We start from the raw sequence: 19,748 nt of genomic DNA on the forward strand, positions 1-19,748 counted from the left end.
GCATTTTTTTCTTGTGACAGATGTACTTGTCAACATGTGGATACTAAACGCATTCAGGAGCGTTGGCTTAACAGACATGGTAAGAGTCTGTTGAGGACATCTTTTTTGGAGATTAGAACATTTACATTTTGCTTTTTTTTACCCAAATTGTACTGTAGACCTTTTGTGTATTAAATATAATTTTGTATTTACTGTTGAGCACATTTAAAATGATCCAGTACTTACACACTGGGTAATTTCCTAATATAATTTTGTATTACGCATTTTTCAGTTTGAACATAATGTGTTCTGTTGTTATTGCCGATATATTTCCGGTGTTTACAGTTACTAAAACTTGAATTAGAAAATTTTTTGTTGCATTCATTAAACTAATTACAAAAGCCAAGCCATATCCTGTCTGGTGACTTTAGATTCATTTCTTCTACCTTTGGTACAAAAATAAACAATTTCCTTACAGGCAATAGCGCAGTAAACTTTGTATTCATGCTATAGGCTATTTAATCAAAAAGCTTTTTTTTTTTTACCAACACACACAAAACAACAGCGGGACCTTCAGTTACATTGTGAAAAGCAAGTCAGGTTATTTATTTATTGCGCAAATTATGTACACAGAATAATTCAAAGTGCTTCACAAAACAAAAGAATGAGGTAAAGTTATAAGGTGACAAAAATAATTTAAACATGAATAATGACCACATCCTGCCAAAGCAGCAGAGGGTCAAGGTTATGGACTGGCCAAGCACGTCCAAAAGATCTAAACTAATGAGCATCTGAAAACTGATTTACTTTATACTGTAGCAAAGTGTCATTACTTTAAGGTCCTATGAAAAGATATGATGGAATATTTGTACACATGTTGTGGTGTTAAATATACAGTATCTCACTTTTGTGATATAGGCCTATTGTATATTCAACCAATGCATAATGTAAACTACACACCATTTGGCCTAATTGAACTTATGCTTCTTAATTGTATGTAGTTTGATCATAGTAGGACACCAGCAGGACAGCTCTATATCACATATTTGGACAACGTTGGTCCCCGTTTTGATCCTGACAATAACCCTGCGTCTAAAGTCTTTCAGCTCAAACGCTTCAAAACCCACAAATTAATGAGCGCTTTTGAAATGAGCTCTTTGGCAACATCTAGTGGTCACCAGCAAAACTGCAAGAAAACTGAGACATGAAACGTTTAAGGGGAAAAGGGGAAAATTGTGTCTGAGTATAAGGCAGTGGCGGCTGGTCCATTATGGGCGGTGGGGCGCCGCCCCTCCTATCAATTATGCAAATAATATAACAAGTTTTAAGCTTAGCAAAATCCTAACTTTCTTATATACAGGTCTTTTATACAGTGGAGGGAGGGGGAGTGGAGGTGAAGGAGCGTGTCATTTTGTCTGCCTGGTTCATTGTGTGCTGTAACCGCTGTAACAGCCTCATAAATGTGTAGTTTTGTGCTTGGGGCGGCGAGGAACAGCGCCCCAAACATCTAACCAACGGCGCTCTACTATGGTATAAAAACGTCACTGTATATCATTAATTCAACCAATCAGAGACGCGCAATGTTAAATCTCCGATGGGCGCTGAGGCCAAGCGCCCATCGGAGATTTAACAGGTGAAAGACGAGGAAGCTCTACTGTAAACAAACACGAGTAGCCCGTTGTGGGAGCAGCTCTGAGCTCACGGACGATCGGAGGAAAAACTTCTCATTTGAGAGACGGAGGAGCTTCGTGTTGTTTCCTGAGAGGAGGTGAAAGGACTTAGTCAAACTAATGGACTTGGGACAACTTTCTTCGTCAGAAGTCACGTCTAAATGGACTTTCCTGGAGGTAGCATGACGATGCTAACTAGCTCGTCTGCTTTAGCTGCTGCTTGTTTATCTCACACTTTGGGACAAACCCTCGCTGACTTGGACAGACAGTTCTGTCCCAGGACGTGGACATTTGATGGAGAGAAGATTCAGGACCGTGAGGAGGAGCTACGACAGGAGAGGGGAACTTCATTCATTCACTGAGGGAAACAGAGGTGGAGCTCCAGGTGCAGGAGGAGGAGGAGGAGGAGGAGGAGGAGGAGGAGGAGGAGGAGGAGGAGGAGGAGGAGGAGGAGGACTCTCTTCTAAACGTGAGCTGCACATTATTTCTGAGCGGATCATTTGTCTGACGGTTTATACGGGTTTAAACCTGTGGCTCTGAGGCTCATAATGAAACCACAGCAGGTCTGGGACTAAAACTGTACATGAAATCAAAGAGGAAACACCTCCTGCCTTTGTTCTGGTTCTGTTGGTACAAAACACATATCAGTGGTGCACAATACAAATATGTATAGTGACTATCACTACACTTTAGTCAGAAATGATTTATTTTTTAGTTGAATCAAACTAAACAATAAGTTTTGAATATATTCTACATAAAAATAATAATATTAAATGCCCCAAAGATAACTTTCTTTTTTAAGTTAAAAACAATGTTTATAAGTATCTTCTAAAATATAATTGAAGTTAGGTCGAGGCAACAGCCCCCCCTGGTTTTCACATCACCAGCCGCCACTGGTATAAGGTCAATGAAAATCAAATAGCCTATTTTTTCAAAGCTTGGTTTAGGTGATAGGTAAACGTGACAGGTGTTTAATTAGCCAAGTCGAAATATAATAAAGATTAAAAGTAATAAAAATGAAATAAATAAGAAAAGCCAAGTGGCCAATTAAAGCTGCAGAGGCGGAGTCTTGAACAAAATCCAGGAACAAACAAGTGTGAAACTATTCCCGCCACTGATTAAACAGATGAACATGTGAACAGTAACTGCATGGGGAACAACAGCTGAACGATCGGAAACTAAAGCATCAGCATTGTTTTACTCGGTAAGTGCTTTCCAAAGATAGAATAAGATTCTACAAGTTTGATTTTTGCATTAGCTTTATGAGAGGTGTCGGGGTGTGCGTAGCTTGATCCTGGAAATCGGATTAGCTTCTTTTGTTGATGATTTTGTGGGGAAAATGAATATGCCTCTAAAAAAAATATCAGATAAGATGTATATGTGTATTCAGAGTTTGGTTGATTTGGCTATAACTTATTTTTCTAATTATTATTTTAGTTTATTTTATTGCACGCGCAATAATGCTTTATTATATTTCTGGTTGATGCATTATTGCATGAAAACAAATGCCCAGTTTGTGAATGTATATTTACTGACAAATGTCTATTTGTATTCTGATTGTACGATTATATAAATTTAAAACAAATCACTTGAAACACTAAGTAAAGCTCTTTTATAGTAAGCATGTTTGAATTGAATAAAGTAACCAGCTCCTGTTCTCCTCTTCAGAGATGTCTGCAGTGCTGTTCACTGAGGAGCAGCTCCTGTGCTCCATCTGCCTGGACGTGTTCACGGAGCCTGTGACCACTTCATGTGGACACAACTTCTGTAAGAGCTGCATCTCCACTCACTGGCAGCAGGAGGCGCCCTGCTGCTGTCCCCTGTGTAAACAGGAGTTCAGCTCTCGCCCTCTGCTTCAGGTCAACACTTTGTTTTCAGAGCTGGTGGGACAGTTCAGAAACAGGTCTGAAGAGGGCGCTCTGAGCTCAGACACTCCTGCAGCTGAAGGAGACGTCCTGTGTGACATGTGCACTGAGTCCAAACAGAAGGCCCTGAAGTCCTGCCTGGTCTGTCTCATGTCCTACTGCCAGCTCCACCTGCTGGCCCATGAGAGCTTGCCCCGCCTGAAGACACACCCGCTCACAGAGCCCCTGGGGCAGCTGGAGGAGCGACTGTGCCCCTCTCACCACAGGGTGCTGGAGCTCTACTGTAGGAGTGACCAGACCTGCCTCTGCCTGCTCTGCACTGTCCTGGAGCACAAGAACCACCAGGTGGTCTCCCTGAGAGAAGAGTATGAGCGGCAGCAGGGGGCGCTGGAGAGCTCTCAGGCTGAAACCAAGAGCCTGATGGAGGAGAGGCAGGAGAAGATCAGGGAGGTCCAGAGCTGGCTACAGCTGAGTGACAGACGCGCCCTCACAGAGACTGAGCGAGGAGAGAGGCTCCATAAGGCTCTGATGGACACTGTCCAGAGCAGTCTGAACAGCCTCACACAGAAGATACTGGAGCAACAGAGGAGGGTTCACAGACTGGCTGAATACTGGACCACACAACTGCAGCAGGAGCTGAACGAGCTGCAGAGGAGGAGCACAGAGCTGGAGCAGCTCCAATGCTCCAACGACCACCTCACCTTCCTCCAGAACCTGCCCCGAGTGAAGACCACCACAGGACTGAAGGACTGGAGTCAGATCAGCCTCCAAGAACCGGCCTTTGAGGCTTCAGTGGACAGGGCCATGGTTCAGCTCAGCTCCACTCTCCGTGAAGAAATGAAGAAACAGACCAAGAGGCAACTGGAGAAACTAAAGAAGTGGGCAGTGGACGTGACTCTAGACCCTGATACAGCATGTCCATGGCTGGCCCTGTCTGAGGACCTTAAACAGGTTTATGATGGAGGTGTGAAGAGAAGTTTCCCAAAAAATCCAAAGAGATTCACTGTTAGTCTTTCCGTTTTAGGAAAGCCTTGTTGCTTCTCTGGCAGATTTTACTTTGAGGTTCAGGTTAAAGGGAAAACTGAATGGAAATTAGGAGTGGCCAAAGAGTCCGTCAACAGAAAGGAGGCAATCACAGTGTCACCTGCTAGGGGACTCTGGGTTGTTATGTTAAGAGATGGAGAAAAGTACATGGCATGTGAAAACACTCATGTGAAACTAAATCTAAACTCAGCCCCTGATGTTGTTGGTGTTTTTGTAGATTATGAGCAGGGCCTCGTCTCCTTTTATGACGCTGACTCTGGAGCTCTCATCTACTCCTTCACCAACTGCGCCTTCACAGAGAAACTCTATCCTTTCTTTAGTCCTAGTAGCAATACAGGTAAAAACGCAGCTCCTCTGATCATCCTGCCCCGTGAGCAAACCCGTAAAATCTGACCTTGTGGGCGGCAGTGTGGATACAAAACGCATTCAGGAGCGTTGTATATTTACTGAATTAACAAACACTGTAAGAGTCTGTTGAGGACATGGGGAAAAGTGTTTTTGTTTGTTTTGTTTGCAGGCATTACGCATAAATATACATCTTGTTGACTTTTCATTTTTTTTGGAGACCATTCACATTTTGCTTTTACTATTCACTATAATTTTGTATTTACTGTCAGATTAGCACATTTAAAATGATCAAGTACTTACAAACTGGGTAATTACTTAATATAATTTTGTATTACACATTTTTTAGTTTGAACATAATGTGTTCTGTTGTTGCCGATATATTTCCGGTGTTTACAGTTACTAAAACTTGAATTAGAAAATGTTTTGGTGAATTCATTAAACTAGTTAGAAAAGCCAAGCCATATCCTGTCTGGTGACTTTTGATTCATTTTTTCTACCTTTGGTACAAAAATAACCATTTTCTTATAGGCAATAGTGCAGTGACTTTTGTATTTTTGCTCCATTTACCAACACAGAAAAAACAACAGCAGGACCTCCAGTTATATTTTGATAAAAGCAAGTCAGGTTATTTATTTATAGCGCAAATTATGTACAGAATAATTCAAAATGCTTCACAAAACAAAAGCATGTGCTAAAGTTATGAGGCGACAAAAATCATTTAAACATGAATAATGACCACATCCTGCCAAAGCAGCAGAGGGTCAAGGTTATGGACTGGCCAAGAGATCTAAACTACTGAGCATCTGTGGGGCATCTGAAAACAGAGGTTTACTTTATACTGTAGCAAAGTGTCATTACTTGAGGATCCTATAAAAGATATGATGGAATATTTGTACACATGTTGTGGTGTTAAATATACAGTATCTCACTTCTGTGATATAGGCCTATTGTACATTCAACCAATGCATAATGTAAACTACACACCATTTAGCCTAATTGAACTTATGCTTCTTAATTGTATGTAGTTTGATCATAGTAGAACACCAGCAGGACATGTACGTCACTTATATTTGGAAAATGTTGGTATATTTCCCCGTTTTCATCCTGAGCGGTTTTGAAATGAGCTCCTTGGCAACATCTAGTGGTCAACAGCAAAACTGCAAGAAAACTGAGACATGAAACATTAGGGGGAAAGTCCAGTCAGTCACAATTACACTTTGATTAAGATTGTCGAAGTTGTCAAAACACTCAAATAGATGCAGAAAATCCACTGAAATTATGTGTGAGTACAAGGTCTTTGGTGCCTGCATTTAATGAAAATCAAATATATTTTTAAAGATAGGTCAACTCGACAGGTGTGTTTAATTAGCCAAGTCTAAATGAAATTAAAATGAATTAAAATGAAATAAATAAGAAAAGCGAAGTGGCCAATTAAAGCTGCAGAGGCGGAGTCTTGAACAAAATCCAGGAACAAACAAGTGTGAAACTATTCCCGCCACTGATTAAACAGATGAACATGTGGACAGTAACTGCATCGGGAACAACAGCTGAACGATCGGGAACTAAAGCATCAGCATTGTTTTTCTCGGTAAGTGCTTTCCAAAGATAGAATAAGATTCTACAAGTTTGATTTTTGCATTAGCTTTATGAGAGGTGTCGGGGTGTGCGTAGCTTGATGCAGTGATGATTTTGTGGGGAAAATTAATATAAAAATAAATAAACGTGTGTATATGATGTATATGAGTATTCAGAGTTTGGTTGATTTGACTGTCATGTATTTTTTAAATTATTATTTTAGTTTATTTTATTGCACGCGCAAATTGCTTTAGTATTTCTGGTTGATGCATGATGTCGTACAATTTCACGGGAAAAAATGCCCAGTTTGTAAATGTATCTTTACTGGCAAAAATCTATCTGTATTCTGATTGTAAGATTATACAAAGGTAATACAAATCACTTGAAACACTAAGTAAAGCTCTTTTATCGTAAGCATGTTTGAATTGAATTAAGTAACCAGCTCCTGTTCTCCTCTTCAGAGATGTCTGCAGTGCTGTTCACTGAGGAGCAGCTCCTGTGCTCCATCTGCCTGGACGTGTTCACGGAGCCTGTGACCACTTCATGTGGACACAACTTCTGTAAGAGCTGCATCTCCACTCACTGGCAGCAGGAGGCGCCCTGCTGCTGTCCCCTGTGTAAACAGGAGTTCAGCTCTCGCCCTCTGCTTCAGGTCAACACTTTGTTTTCAGAGCTGGTGGGACAGTTCAGAAACAGGTCTGAAGAGGGCGCTCTGAGCTCAGACACTCCTGCAGCTGAAGGAGACGTCCTGTGTGACATGTGCACTGAGTCCAAACAGAAGGCCCTGAAGTCCTGCCTGGTCTGTCTCATGTCCTACTGCCAGCTCCACCTGCTGGCCCATGAGAGCTTGCCCCGCCTGAAGACACACCCGCTCACAGAGCCCCTGGGGCAGCTGGAGGAGCGACTGTGCCCCTCTCACCACAGGGTGCTGGAGCTCTACTGTAGGAGTGACCAGACCTGCCTCTGCCTGCTCTGCACTGTCCTGGAGCACAAGAACCACCAGGTGGTCTCCCTGAGAGAAGAGTATGAGCGGCAGCAGGGGGCGCTGGAGAGCTCTCAGGCTGAAACCAAGAGCCTGATGGAGGAGAGGCAGGAGAAGATCAGGGAGGTCCAGAGCTGGCTACAGCTGAGTGACAGACGCGCCCTCACAGAGACTGAGCGAGGAGAGAGGCTCCATAAGGCTCTGATGGACACTGTCCAGAGCAGTCTGAACAGCCTCACACAGAAGATACTGGAGCAACAGAGGAGGGTTCACAGACTGGCTGAATACTGGACCACACAACTGCAGCAGGAGCTGAACGAGCTGCAGAGGAGGAGCACAGAGCTGGAGCAGCTCCAATGCTCCAACGACCACCTCACCTTCCTCCAGAACCTGCCCCGAGTGAAGACCACCACAGGACTGAAGGACTGGAGTCAGATCAGCCTCCAAGAACCGGCCTTTGAGGCTTCAGTGGACAGGGCCATGGTTCAGCTCAGCTCCACTCTCCGTGAAGAAATGAAGAAACAGACCAAGAGGCAACTGGAGAAACTAAAGAAGTGGGCAGTGGACGTGACTCTAGACCCTGATACAGCATGTCCATGGCTGGCCCTGTCTGAGGACCTTAAACAGGTTTATGATGGAGGTGTGAAGAGAAGTTTCCCAAAAAATCCAAAGAGATTCACTGTTAGTCTTTCCGTTTTAGGAAAGCCTTGTTGCTTCTCTGGCAGATTTTACTTTGAGGTTCAGGTTAAAGGGAAAACTGAATGGAAATTAGGAGTGGCCAAAGAGTCCGTCAACAGAAAGGAGGCAATCACAGTGTCACCTGCTAGGGGACTCTGGGTTGTTATGTTAAGAGATGGAGAAAAGTACATGGCATGTGAAAACACTCATGTGAAACTAAATCTAAACTCAGCCCCTGATGTTGTTGGTGTTTTTGTAGATTATGAGCAGGGCCTCGTCTCCTTTTATGACGCTGACTCTGGAGCTCTCATCTACTCCTTCACCAACTGCGCCTTCACAGAGAAACTCTATCCTTTCTTTAGTCCTAGTAGCAATACAGGTAAAAACGCAGCTCCTCTGATCATCCTGCCCCGTGAGCAAACCCGTAAAATCTGACCTTGTGGGCGGCAGTGTGGATACAAAACGCATTCAGGAGCGTTGTATATTTACTGAATTAACAAACACTGTAAGAGTCTGTTGAGGACATGGGGAAAAGTGTTTTTGTTTGTTTTGTTTGCAGGCATTACGCATAAATATACATCTTGTTGACTTTTCATTTTTTTTGGAGACCATTCACATTTTGCTTTTACTATTCACTATAATTTTGTATTTACTGTCAGATTAGCACATTTAAAATGATCAAGTACTTACAAACTGGGTAATTACTTAATATAATTTTGTATTACACATTTTTTAGTTTGAACATAATGTGTTCTGTTGTTGTTGCCGATATATTTCCGGTGTTTACAGTTACTAAAACTTGAATTAGAAAATGTTTTGGTGAATTCATTAAACTAGTTAGAAAAGCCAAGCCATATCCTGTCTGGTGACTTTTGATTCATTTTTTCTACCTTTGGTACAAAAATAACCATTTTCTTATAGGCAATAGTGCAGTGACTTTTGTATTTTTGCTCCATTTACCAACACAGAAAAAACAACAGCAGGACCTCCAGTTATATTTTGATAAAAGCAAGTCAGGTTATTTATTTATAGCGCAAATTATGTACAGAATAATTCAAAATGCTTCACAAAACAAAAGCATGTGCTAAAGTTATGAGGCGACAAAAATCATTTAAACATGAATAATGACCACATCCTGCCAAAGCAGCAGAGGGTCAAGGTTATGGACTGGCCAAGAGATCTAAACTACTGAGCATCTGTGGGGCATCTGAAAACAGAGGTTTACTTTATACTGTAGCAAAGTGTCATTACTTGAGGATCCTATAAAAGATATGATGGAATATTTGTACACATGTTGTGGTGTTAAATATACAGTATCTCACTTCTGTGATATAGGCCTATTGTACATTCAACCAATGCATAATGTAAACTACACACCATTTAGCCTAATTGAACTTATGCTTCTTAATTGTATGTAGTTTGATCATAGTAGAACACCAGCAGGACATGTACGTCACTTATATTTGGAAAATGTTGGTATATTTCCCCGTTTTCATCCTGAGCGGTTTTGAAATGAGCTCCTTGGCAACATCTAGTGGTCAACAGCAAAACTGCAAGAAAACTGAGACATGAAACATTAGGGGGAAAGTCCAGTCAGTCACAATTACACTTTGATTAAGATTGTCGAAGTTGTCAAAACACTCAAATAGATGCAGAAAATCCACTGAAATTATGTGTGAGTACAAGGTCTTTGGTGCCTGCATTTAATGAAAATCAAATATATTTTTAAAGATAGGTCAACTCGACAGGTGTGTTTAATTAGCCAAGTCTAAATGAAATTAAAATGAATTAAAATGAAATAAATAAGAAAAGCGAAGTGGCCAATTAAAGCTGCAGAGGCGGAGTCTTGAACAAAATCCAGGAACAAACAAGTGTGAAACTATTCCCGCCACTGATTAAACAGATGAACATGTGGACAGTAACTGCATCGGGAACAACAGCTGAACGATCGGGAACTAAAGCATCAGCATTGTTTTTCTCGGTAAGTGCTTTCCAAAGATAGAATAAGATTCTACAAGTTTGATTTTTGCATTAGCTTTATGAGAGGTGTCGGGGTGTGCGTAGCTTGATGCAGTGATGATTTTGTGGGGAAAATTAATATAAAAATAAATAAACGTGTGTATATGATGTATATGAGTATTCAGAGTTTGGTTGATTTGACTGTCATGTATTTTTTAAATTATTATTTTAGTTTATTTTATTGCACGCGCAAATTGCTTTAGTATTTCTGGTTGATGCATGATGTCGTACAATTTCACGGGAAAAAATGCCCAGTTTGTAAATGTATCTTTACTGGCAAAAATCTATCTGTATTCTGATTGTAAGATTATACAAAGGTAATACAAATCACTTGAAACACTAAGTAAAGCTCTTTTATCGTAAGCATGTTTGAATTGAATTAAGTAACCAGCTCCTGTTCTCCTCTTCAGAGATGTCTGCAGTGCTGTTCACTGAGGAGCAGCTCCTGTGCTCCATCTGCCTGGACGTGTTCACGGAGCCTGTGACCACTTCATGTGGACACAACTTCTGTAAGAGCTGCATCTCCACTCACTGGCAGCAGGAGGCGCCCTGCTGCTGTCCCCTGTGTAAACAGGAGTTCAGCTCTCGCCCTCTGCTTCAGGTCAACACTTTGTTTTCAGAGCTGGTGGGACAGTTCAGAAACAGGTCTGAAGAGGGCGCTCTGAGCTCAGACACTCCTGCAGCTGAAGGAGACGTCCTGTGTGACATGTGCACTGAGTCCAAACAGAAGGCCCTGAAGTCCTGCCTGGTCTGTCTCATGTCCTACTGCCAGCGCCACCTGCTGGCCCACGAGAGCCTGCCCAGTAGGAGAACACACCTGCTCACAGAGCCCCTGGGGCAGCTGGAAGAACGACTGTGCCCCTCTCACCACAGGGCACTGGAGCTCTACTGTAGGAGTGACCAGACCTGCCTCTGCCTGCTCTGCACCGTCCTGGAGCACAAGAACCACCAGGTGGTCTCCCTGAGAGAGGAGTATGAGCAGCAGCAGGGGGCGCTGGAGAGCTCTCAGGCTGAAACCAAGAGCCTGATGGAGGAGAGGCAGGAGAAGATCAGGGAGGTCCAGAGCTGGCTGCAGCTGAGTGACAGACGCGCCCTCACAGAGACTGAGCGAGGAGAGAGGCTCCATAAGGCTCTGATGGGCACTGTCCAGAGCAGTCTGAACAGCCTCACACAGAAGATACAGGAGCAGCAGAGGAGCGCTCACAGACTGGCTGAAGACTGGACCACACAACTACAGCAGGAGCTGAACGAGTTGCAGAGGAGGAGCACAGAGCTGGAGCAGCTCCAATGCTTCAACGACCACCTCAGCTTCCTCCAGAACCTGCCCCGAGTGAAGACCACCACAGGACTGAAGGACTGGAGTCAGATCAGCCTCCAAGAGCCGGCCTTTGAGGCTTCAGTGGACAGGGCCATGGTTCAGCTCAGCTCCACTCTCCGTGAAGAAATGAAGAAGCAGACAAAGAGGCAACTAAAGAAGTGGGCAGTGGACGTGACTCTAGACCCTGATACAGCAAGTTCATGGCTGGTCCTGTCGGAGGACCTTAAACAGGTTCATTATGGTGATGTGAAGAGAAATTTGCCAAAAAATCCAAAGAGATTCACTGATATTCTTGTTGTTTTGGGACAGCCTTGTTTCTCCTCAGGCAGATTTTACTTTGAGGTTCAGGTCAAAGGGAAAACTGAATGGGAATTAGGAGTGGCCAAAGAGTCAGTCAGCAGACAGGGAGTAACCACACTGACACCTCGGAATGGACTTTGGACCGTTATTTTAAGAGATGGAGAAAATTACAAAGCATGCGAAAACAATTATGTGAAACTATGGCTGAACTCAGCCCCTGACGTGGTGGGTGTTTTTGTAGATTATGAGCAGGGCCTAGTCTCATTTTACAATGCTGACTCTGGAGCTCTCATCCACTCCTTCACCAACTGCACCTTTACAGAGAAACTCTATCTGTACTTTGGTCCTGGTAAAGTTAAAAACTCTGCTCCTCTGATCATCCTGCCTTGTGAGCAAACCCAGTAAAATAAAACATTAGGCTGTGAAGCAAATTATCAAACTTCAATTCAAAGTGAAAACATTCAGATTCAGAAAATCATCAGGTAGCTAATTTTAAGTCCTATCACAGGAATCATTTTCAGCAGTAACATGCATCTTTCACTTTGAAACTTACTTTCTGTTATTTTGCCTTTCATGCTTAGAATTTACAATTACCTAAAATAAATGTTAAGACCAACGTTTTTTTTCTTTTATGTTTGGATTTGGTCATGAGTTTTTGCAACAGGTTACGAGATTTGCAGTTTAAAAGTGTTGCCGTTTTGTTATTTGTAGCTGTGCGATCCTTTTCTTGCCCAATAAAAGAACCTAATTTGAAAGCCATTCAGCTTCCTGTCCGGTTACTTTTGGGAAAAGTAGGGGATTTTTTTTCTATAATTCTGAAGCAGACTATATGGAATGTAAGCTTATTTGTAAGCACTTGTCACATGACACAGGTCACACAAAGCGCTTCAGAGTGTCAGAGATTTGTTCTTCATTCACTCCACACACGGTGTTGGTAAGCTATACTGTACAATGAAGAACGGACTTAATTGTGGCCTACTTCCTGTAACCATAAGGAAATGGTGGCTTGCTCTGGAAGTTCCTGGCTCCTGTGGACTTTAATTTAAACATGTGTGCCCTTCTGGAAGTCATTATTGACCACAGGCGTGTCATTCTTACCTCCACATGTTTACTTATTGCGCTATTTAAAAACAAAAAAACAAAAACATATTTGTTAAGTTATAACTATGACCAGTCCATATAGTCCACAGTGTCGGGTTTAGGGTGGTCAGGAACTGGCCATGGTGCTGAAAAGCTGCAGTGAGGCTGCACAGATTAATCAAAATCATAATATGTATGGCTGTAATTATCAATTGGTTATGATAATATAAGAGCAAAGGCAGTTTGTCCTTCTGTAACTATAAACGCTCAAAACCGAACGGGTCCCGAGGTGTTTGTTGAGTGATTTGGGGGGTGACGGCCTTTAAAGCTTGAAAACCCCTGCTCTATAAACTCATCCCTTGGACTGGGATGTTAGAAATGTGTTTGTGAATTAGGAATGTCAGGTACAGGGCATTTGATGATTGTTTTGGCGAGATTACTGCCGGGTGTGACGTTGTATTTACTTAGTACTGCTTGACCGCAGGGCAGAGTCCTGTCCCGGAGCTGGCACCGGGACAGGACTCTCACTGAATTAATGATGACACTCTGCCGACCTCCAAATCTGCTCAAGTTTCACACCAGACAAACATCTAAAAATATACAAATACATTCCTGGAACCGAAGTGCTGCTCATATGTCTTCAGGCATACAATCTGAAGTACATTCTTTCAAAGTAAATATAAATAGTTTGAGCTAACTTGTTATCATTGGGCCTTGAGATGGAGGGTAGGATGAAACAATTCTAGGTTGAAAACTGGAAGGCAGTACCAGTTAGCAAAAGAATTAACAAGTGAACCTAAAGTGGGATACTTTGCCACTGTTTCAGTAAGTGGCTTCATTATGGTCATATCCAGTGACATCGACCTCACAAAGCTCACGTGCACCCATGAATATACATTGGTTTCTGGTTCTGGTTTCAGCATTCCTCTCCCTCTGAGATTTTTTCCCCAACAAATAATAAAAGTTGAACCAATGGGTGTTCAAGCTGAGGTCAGAAATCCACAGCAGAATAGAAGTTGCATTTATAACTCGGCCTATATAATAAAAACTGGTACAACGTGTGGGCTAGTGCTTGGTTTCTCCACCCAAATGAATGGAATTAAAAAAAAAAAAAATGATGGCAAAATTCACAACACATTAGCCTGATTGCTTTGCTATTGAGAGGCCTTTTGAATATTCACCAGCTTTATAGAAACATGTATATACAATGGTGAATCAACCATGTAATCTGGCCTATAATGACCCCTTCCCCTCATTTGACATTCTGACAGCGTCATCTCTTGAACACATGAGCCTATGGGCCTACAGGACACACAGCGCGTGACTGGATGGTGCAGCTTGGAAAACTCACCTCCGATGCCACCGCGCGCACCACCAGGTACATGGACGTCAGTAGCGTCAGCATGGTCACTCCTCGGTGCGTCCCAGGCGTCTATCCCGTTCGATCAATAGCGTCCGAGGAGCGCGAGGTAACTACGCAGAGACAGACGACACCGAAGAGCTCTGCGGCACTGCACTGCGCCTGCTGTCCCCGGTGTTCTGCCACTGGCTCCCTGCCCCCTGCGGTGCTGCTCACTCACGGTCCGCACCTCCACCCTACCTGTCCCGTATACGAGCTCACGCGCACACACACGGGAATAAAACACGGACGGGGACGCGCGCTCTGCTGTCTGGTCGCTAATGAGATTGCGCGGACCGAAATAGCGCGTGGCTGAACTGATAAGCTGTACGTGTGATTAAAACTTGGATAAATAACTATTACTGGGGGAAGTTATCATATTTGGTAGCCTACTTCGAGGACAAATAAAAGAAACAGCTTCAATTGTTTAGTAGTAAGCTTGTAAATAGAATGTCACAATAACTTTACATTGCAGTCATAGATAAACAGGTGCAAAAAGGTGATGCGCCCTTGCAGACAGTGCGTAATAGACACACAAAGTCACTTTTGCTATATAACGATCGTTGATTTCCCTGTCAACTGTGTTTTCCCTGTATCATCGGCAGAGGGCGCTGGAAGCATATATAATTAATTGTTCTGTTGGTAAATGGTAAATGGTCTCAACTTATATAGCGCTTTTCCACCTACATTAGGCACTCAAAGCGCTTTACAGCAAGGATCCACTCACCCATTCATACACCAATGTACGCAGACACTGGGACTTCCTGAGGTTTCCCACACCTCTGAACTTTAATCGACTCGCTTTCGCAATGTGGTGTATTACTAAGGTGAGCATTTGCACATCAGCGCGTCAAAACCCATTTCTAAACACTTCATTGAGTGGATTTTAGAGATTCTGAATAGAATTAACAGCTTATTTTTTCTTCTTCACCAAACCCGAATGAGCAGCAGGTCACACCTCTCAGCCTGCTCCATCCGAAACATTCACAATGACAGTGTGGGTGTCCATGGGAGTCCTGGCCCTACGCAGACACGGGAAGTACATGCAAGCTCTACAAGGAAAGGCCTCGTCCAGCCTGGAAGTCAAACCCAAGACCATCTTGCAGCTCCACTGTGCCCAATAAGTGAGTCAACTGGGGCCTCTCAACAAGAAGGTCCCGGGTTCGAGTCCAGGCCCTTCCGTGTGCATGATGCTGTCCCTGTGTCTGTGTGGGTTTCCTCTGGGTGACTGTGCAATAGCGAGGTGTAAATGTGGGCAGTTTTGGGGCTGACCATCAGGAGCAGTCAGCGACTGCAGTGCAGCACCCGGGGACCCGTGTCCAGATGTGCAGCCAGGTTAATGGTCACAACCACCTGGCTGGCTCCCACACTCACACTCTCATTCATCCTGGCCTATTGTACATGTTTTTAGTGATCATGAACATTATTGCGGCTTTCAAACTAACTTTATTGCCGTGGAGAGGATAAGGTTGGGCCTTATGGCTCACAACTTTGTGACGTGCAAGGAGGCAATAGTTACAAATACTCTGAAATCCATTTATTGCATAACACAGTGGAATGATTAAGACGAAAAATTAAAACCAGAAGAATAGACGGACAAAAAAGTGTGGCTGCTCGTACTTGACCTCTCTCATCTGAGCCCCAGTGAGTGCACACACACAAGTGCACCCTGTACATCCTCTTATGTCTCCTACAAACAGTAAATTAAAGAATGAACTGAACTTGTGATGAAAAAAAAAAACACTAGTACTGCATAATATGCATATTTTTTACTCTTGGGCTAATCTGAAGCCCCTGGAGGAGACCCACCCAGAGACTGGAAGTCAAACCTTGTTGTTGTTGTGAGGCGAGAGCACTAACCCCTCAGCAGACTAGACACGGCAGGAAACATAGTTGCAGTAACTTTGTGTACCAGGTGACATGAGTGAACTGTGAACGTTTGGAAGGCGTCGTTTGGTCTGTTTTTGTTTTGTCGGACGCAGCGACGATGAGGGGATTAGCGAATATTTCCACACACAAACAGGACTGCGGGCCTGCCCTGGTGCATCATGGGTGTATCCTGAAGATGAACCCGGCGGAGGTGATTTGAGCCAAGATGGCGCCACACGGAGAGATTTCAGAGCCGATACGTTTGAAATACACTGTCACGTTTAGGGAAAAATCACAAAAAGATTAATTGTTTTTCCATAGTCAGTGTAAATAATTGTTAATGAATTATAATTAAGATGATATTTTGCACATTAATTTGATTGGGTACATTTTGTAAATTTGTTTAACAGTATTAATATAAAAATACTCATTGACTGTCTACACCTTTTGGATGCAACTAAACTTCTTCAGGTCAGCGACAGGCTACTCTACACCTGGTTCTCTCAAATCTCCACATCTTTAGAAGTTAATCCAAAATGGCCGCAGGGTCGAGACAAAAATGAGAAGTTCAAAAGGTAAAGGTCCACAATGTCAGGGTGAAGAGTTCAAAGAATCACTAGCACCTTTGCTGCCGCTACAGCTATATTTGAATTCTCCTTAGCTGAGATAATCCAGAATAGTTCACGACTCTGTTAATCCTAAAGATGTTATGGAGGCCATACATTACCTTACCATATCTTCTCTTATAAGGTTTTCATAGTTTTCATACAATGTACCACAGATCTAAATTGGACAAAATGATGTTTGAACTGGGTTATTAAAGAATTCTTTACAGTGAGTAATCAACAATCGCTGGAGTTTAGAGATTATGGCAAATGTAAGAGCCCAACATGGATCTGAACTGATGGTCAGAGAGGCCAGACCTGGCCGCGGAAGAGGAAGCTATGATATGAGAAGAATGATGGAGTAGTGTTGGGGGGGCAGTGTTGGGCAGTAACTGAATACATGTATTTAGAATACTCATTTTGGGTTATCAAAAAATGTAGTTAAAATGTATTATTATGGCATGGCTAAATGGACAAACATAGGAAACCAGGAAGCGCTTCTCTCTCTTGGGAAACTGTATTCCAGTACAGTTACTCTTTCATTTGATGGTGTTTAGAATACAGTTACTTTCTTAAAATCAAAGGAATACATTACAGTACTCAGTAATCATTTAATTTCAGTTTCATAATCATAACAGTACATAAATAATGTTTGCTAATGCTTGCTTAGCTGGGACACAGTCTTTTTCACAACTCAATACAGAGTATTGTATGTATGTTTCTTTTGTAATTGATAAACTCAGGCATAATCTATAATAGACCTCGGCAAACTCGGGCCCGGGGGCCGAATCCGAGCAATTTAAGCCGGGCCGCTGGTCAGTTTCCATATAAATATATTTTTTTTCTGCATTTGCTGCGGCCTCACTTTTCATGGTCTGTCTCTCCTCTCTCTTTTTTGCATCACTAATAAGTTCACAACAGGCGTTTCAACAAACTTACTCAACATGGTTTTAATTGTACACCACATTTATACATAAATATAATGCAAGTCAATGTGAAAGCATTCAGAATAGAATACTCTGAACGGACAAATTAACGGAATACGTTACAAAATACATTTTAAGTTAAGTATTCAGTATTCTGTAACTAAATACAATTTGAAAGTATTCTCCACACTGTTCTGGACACAGACAGGTGCCTGATCAGCCTCTGTCCGCACAGATAGGAGAGAAAGACGTGTTACTTGGGGATCAGTGTCAGTGAAGACCTTATTCCTCCTCTATCTGTAGCCTTTGTTTTATTTATTTCCGCACTTACATGTGGTTTAGCCCTAGGCTTGATGTTGCAAAGTATTTACAGAAAATTATAGATCTTAATACCAGTACCAGCTAAAATACATAATTTGGTGCAGTTTACAATAGGATATTTTTGAGCAGAATAAGATTGAGTTATTGTGGGTGCGGCCCTCTGACCCAATTCAGGTTTCTTATGTGGCCCTTTATCAAAATGAATTGCCCACCCCGATCTATATCAAAGTCATATCAAATGTGAGATGCTGTTGTTTTTATTTGTGTTCCTTAGGGTGAATACATTTGTAACAGTGAAATGCACGTGTTTTGAAAGTATTGAAAGTATTTAATATTTTTTACTAATGGTACAACAAATGCAAAGTCTGTAGAGTGTCTTGCCTAAGGACACAAGAACAGTAATGACTAACACTGATTTAGAATAAGTTGCTGAACCACACGCTGTCATCCTCACATGTAAGAATAAGCATCATATTTCCTTTTTTCCTTTTAAATACTTCCTTTCCAGTCTTTCGGGGTCAAACGGCGGTTACCTTACGCCGACAGGTCACATGATCACCAGAACACCAGAACAGAGGGTGTCACATGACCAGGAGGCGCCGCTCTGTCCCACTCTTCCTGTGACACTTTTATCACAGTTTTACTCGCACACACACATGCACATGCAGAGGTACACAGCCCGCAGGGAGGAGCGCGCGGATGAAGAGAGGCGAAGCGAAACCCGAAACGTGGAATTACTGTGACGCAAATTGGGGTGAGATGGCAGAGACAACATGGCCGCCGGTGACAGGGCTGGGGCCGGACAAAGAGCGTAACACGGACGAACACGCAGCAGCACAATGAGGCAGGAAGACGCTACAAATTGTACGGTATTGATGGTCAGAAAAGATAAAGGGAGAGAGGGATATTGTACATTACACAATAGAGATGTTTTTTCACTCAAACGTGGCCCACAGTTAGCTTTGCCTGTTAGCCTGTTAGCTTCTGCTTCGTGATTCCATTAGTGTGTATTGGTGGCTCCGACCCGGTGGCAGCGAAGTTGCAATTGTGGTTTTCTGGCCAGAGACAGCAGGGGGAGATGAAAGACCCCACAATCATCCCAAAAACTTGTATTACCCCCAGAGGGACTACTGACAGGATTTCAGGTAAAGATGTTACTTAGTACTGCTTTAAAAAAGCCTTGATAGCCAGAGATCTCTACGCGGAAAAACTACACTCACAGAGTCTCCAAGACGCCAACAATGACACCCTGATGGCAATCAGAGCAGACTTCCAAGCGCTACATGACCAAAACGAGGGTTTGTGCGAGGAAAACAACAGACTCCGAGCCTCCGTGTCAGAGAGGGATGCCAAAATACACCTCCTACAACAGGAAATTGATAACCAGAAAGATAGTACAAAGACACCGATGCCCTTAAGACAAACTATGGACTTCATGAGAAGATTAAAGACCTGGAACACCAGGTCGGACAGAAATCGCTTTTGCTACAACGGCAGGACGAGGAGCTGGCCGAGAATCCTCTCAAACTTGAACAGCTTGCGCTGCTTAAGATGAGCCACACCGCCCTGACGGAGGAAGTCCACCAGAAGGAGGGAAAAATGAAGACTCTTGGAAACCATTTTAGCTTTGAGAAAAGAGATAAAAGTCCTCAGTAAAGACTCACAACAGAGCACAAACCAGACACTGCAGCTGACCTTTCACAAAAAAATGGTCTTCTGCAAGAAGCTACAAGGTCAGCTCCATCAGACGACGCAAAAACTGATGGAGGA

The 19,748-nt window shown here is 42.9% G+C and overlaps 4 protein-coding genes across 4 annotated transcripts in view; 3 read left to right on the forward strand and 1 right to left on the reverse strand.

Annotated features, from left to right (window-relative positions):
- Nucleotides 1-14,456, reverse strand: part of LOC306960872 (malate dehydrogenase, cytoplasmic-like) — a 30,559-nt gene extending 16,103 nt beyond the window's left edge. Inside the window, exon 1 of the mRNA XM_079553472.1 lies at nucleotides 14,210-14,456. Within this exon, the coding sequence (XP_079409598.1) occupies nucleotides 14,210-14,263 (54 nt within the window). The 5' untranslated portion in view covers nucleotides 14,264-14,456. The remainder of the gene's footprint in view (nucleotides 1-14,209) is intronic.
- LOC306960492 (E3 ubiquitin-protein ligase TRIM21-like) lies at nucleotides 3,320-4,951 on the forward strand (the record flags this gene model as incomplete). The annotated part of the gene is made up of 1 exon (XM_079552922.1): nucleotides 3,320-4,951. One exon carries the CDS (start codon nucleotides 3,320-3,322, stop codon nucleotides 4,949-4,951), a length of 1,632 nt encoding a protein of 543 aa, XP_079409048.1.
- LOC306960493 (E3 ubiquitin-protein ligase TRIM21-like) lies at nucleotides 6,945-8,576 on the forward strand (the record flags this gene model as incomplete). Its single annotated transcript, XM_079552923.1, has 1 exon — nucleotides 6,945-8,576. The coding sequence occupies one exon, from the start codon at nucleotides 6,945-6,947 to the stop codon at nucleotides 8,574-8,576; it is 1,632 nt and encodes a 543-aa protein (XP_079409049.1).
- LOC306960494 (E3 ubiquitin-protein ligase TRIM21-like) lies at nucleotides 10,573-12,183 on the forward strand (the record flags this gene model as incomplete). The annotated part of the gene is made up of 1 exon (XM_079552924.1): nucleotides 10,573-12,183. The coding sequence occupies one exon, from the start codon at nucleotides 10,573-10,575 to the stop codon at nucleotides 12,181-12,183; it is 1,611 nt and encodes a 536-aa protein (XP_079409050.1).
- Nucleotides 14,457-19,748: the final 5,292 nt, after the last annotated feature.

Source organism: Gobius niger (genome assembly GCF_951799975.1).
Source record: "Gobius niger genome assembly, chromosome: 3".
Classification (NCBI taxonomy): domain Eukaryota; kingdom Metazoa; phylum Chordata; class Actinopteri; order Gobiiformes; family Gobiidae; genus Gobius; species Gobius niger.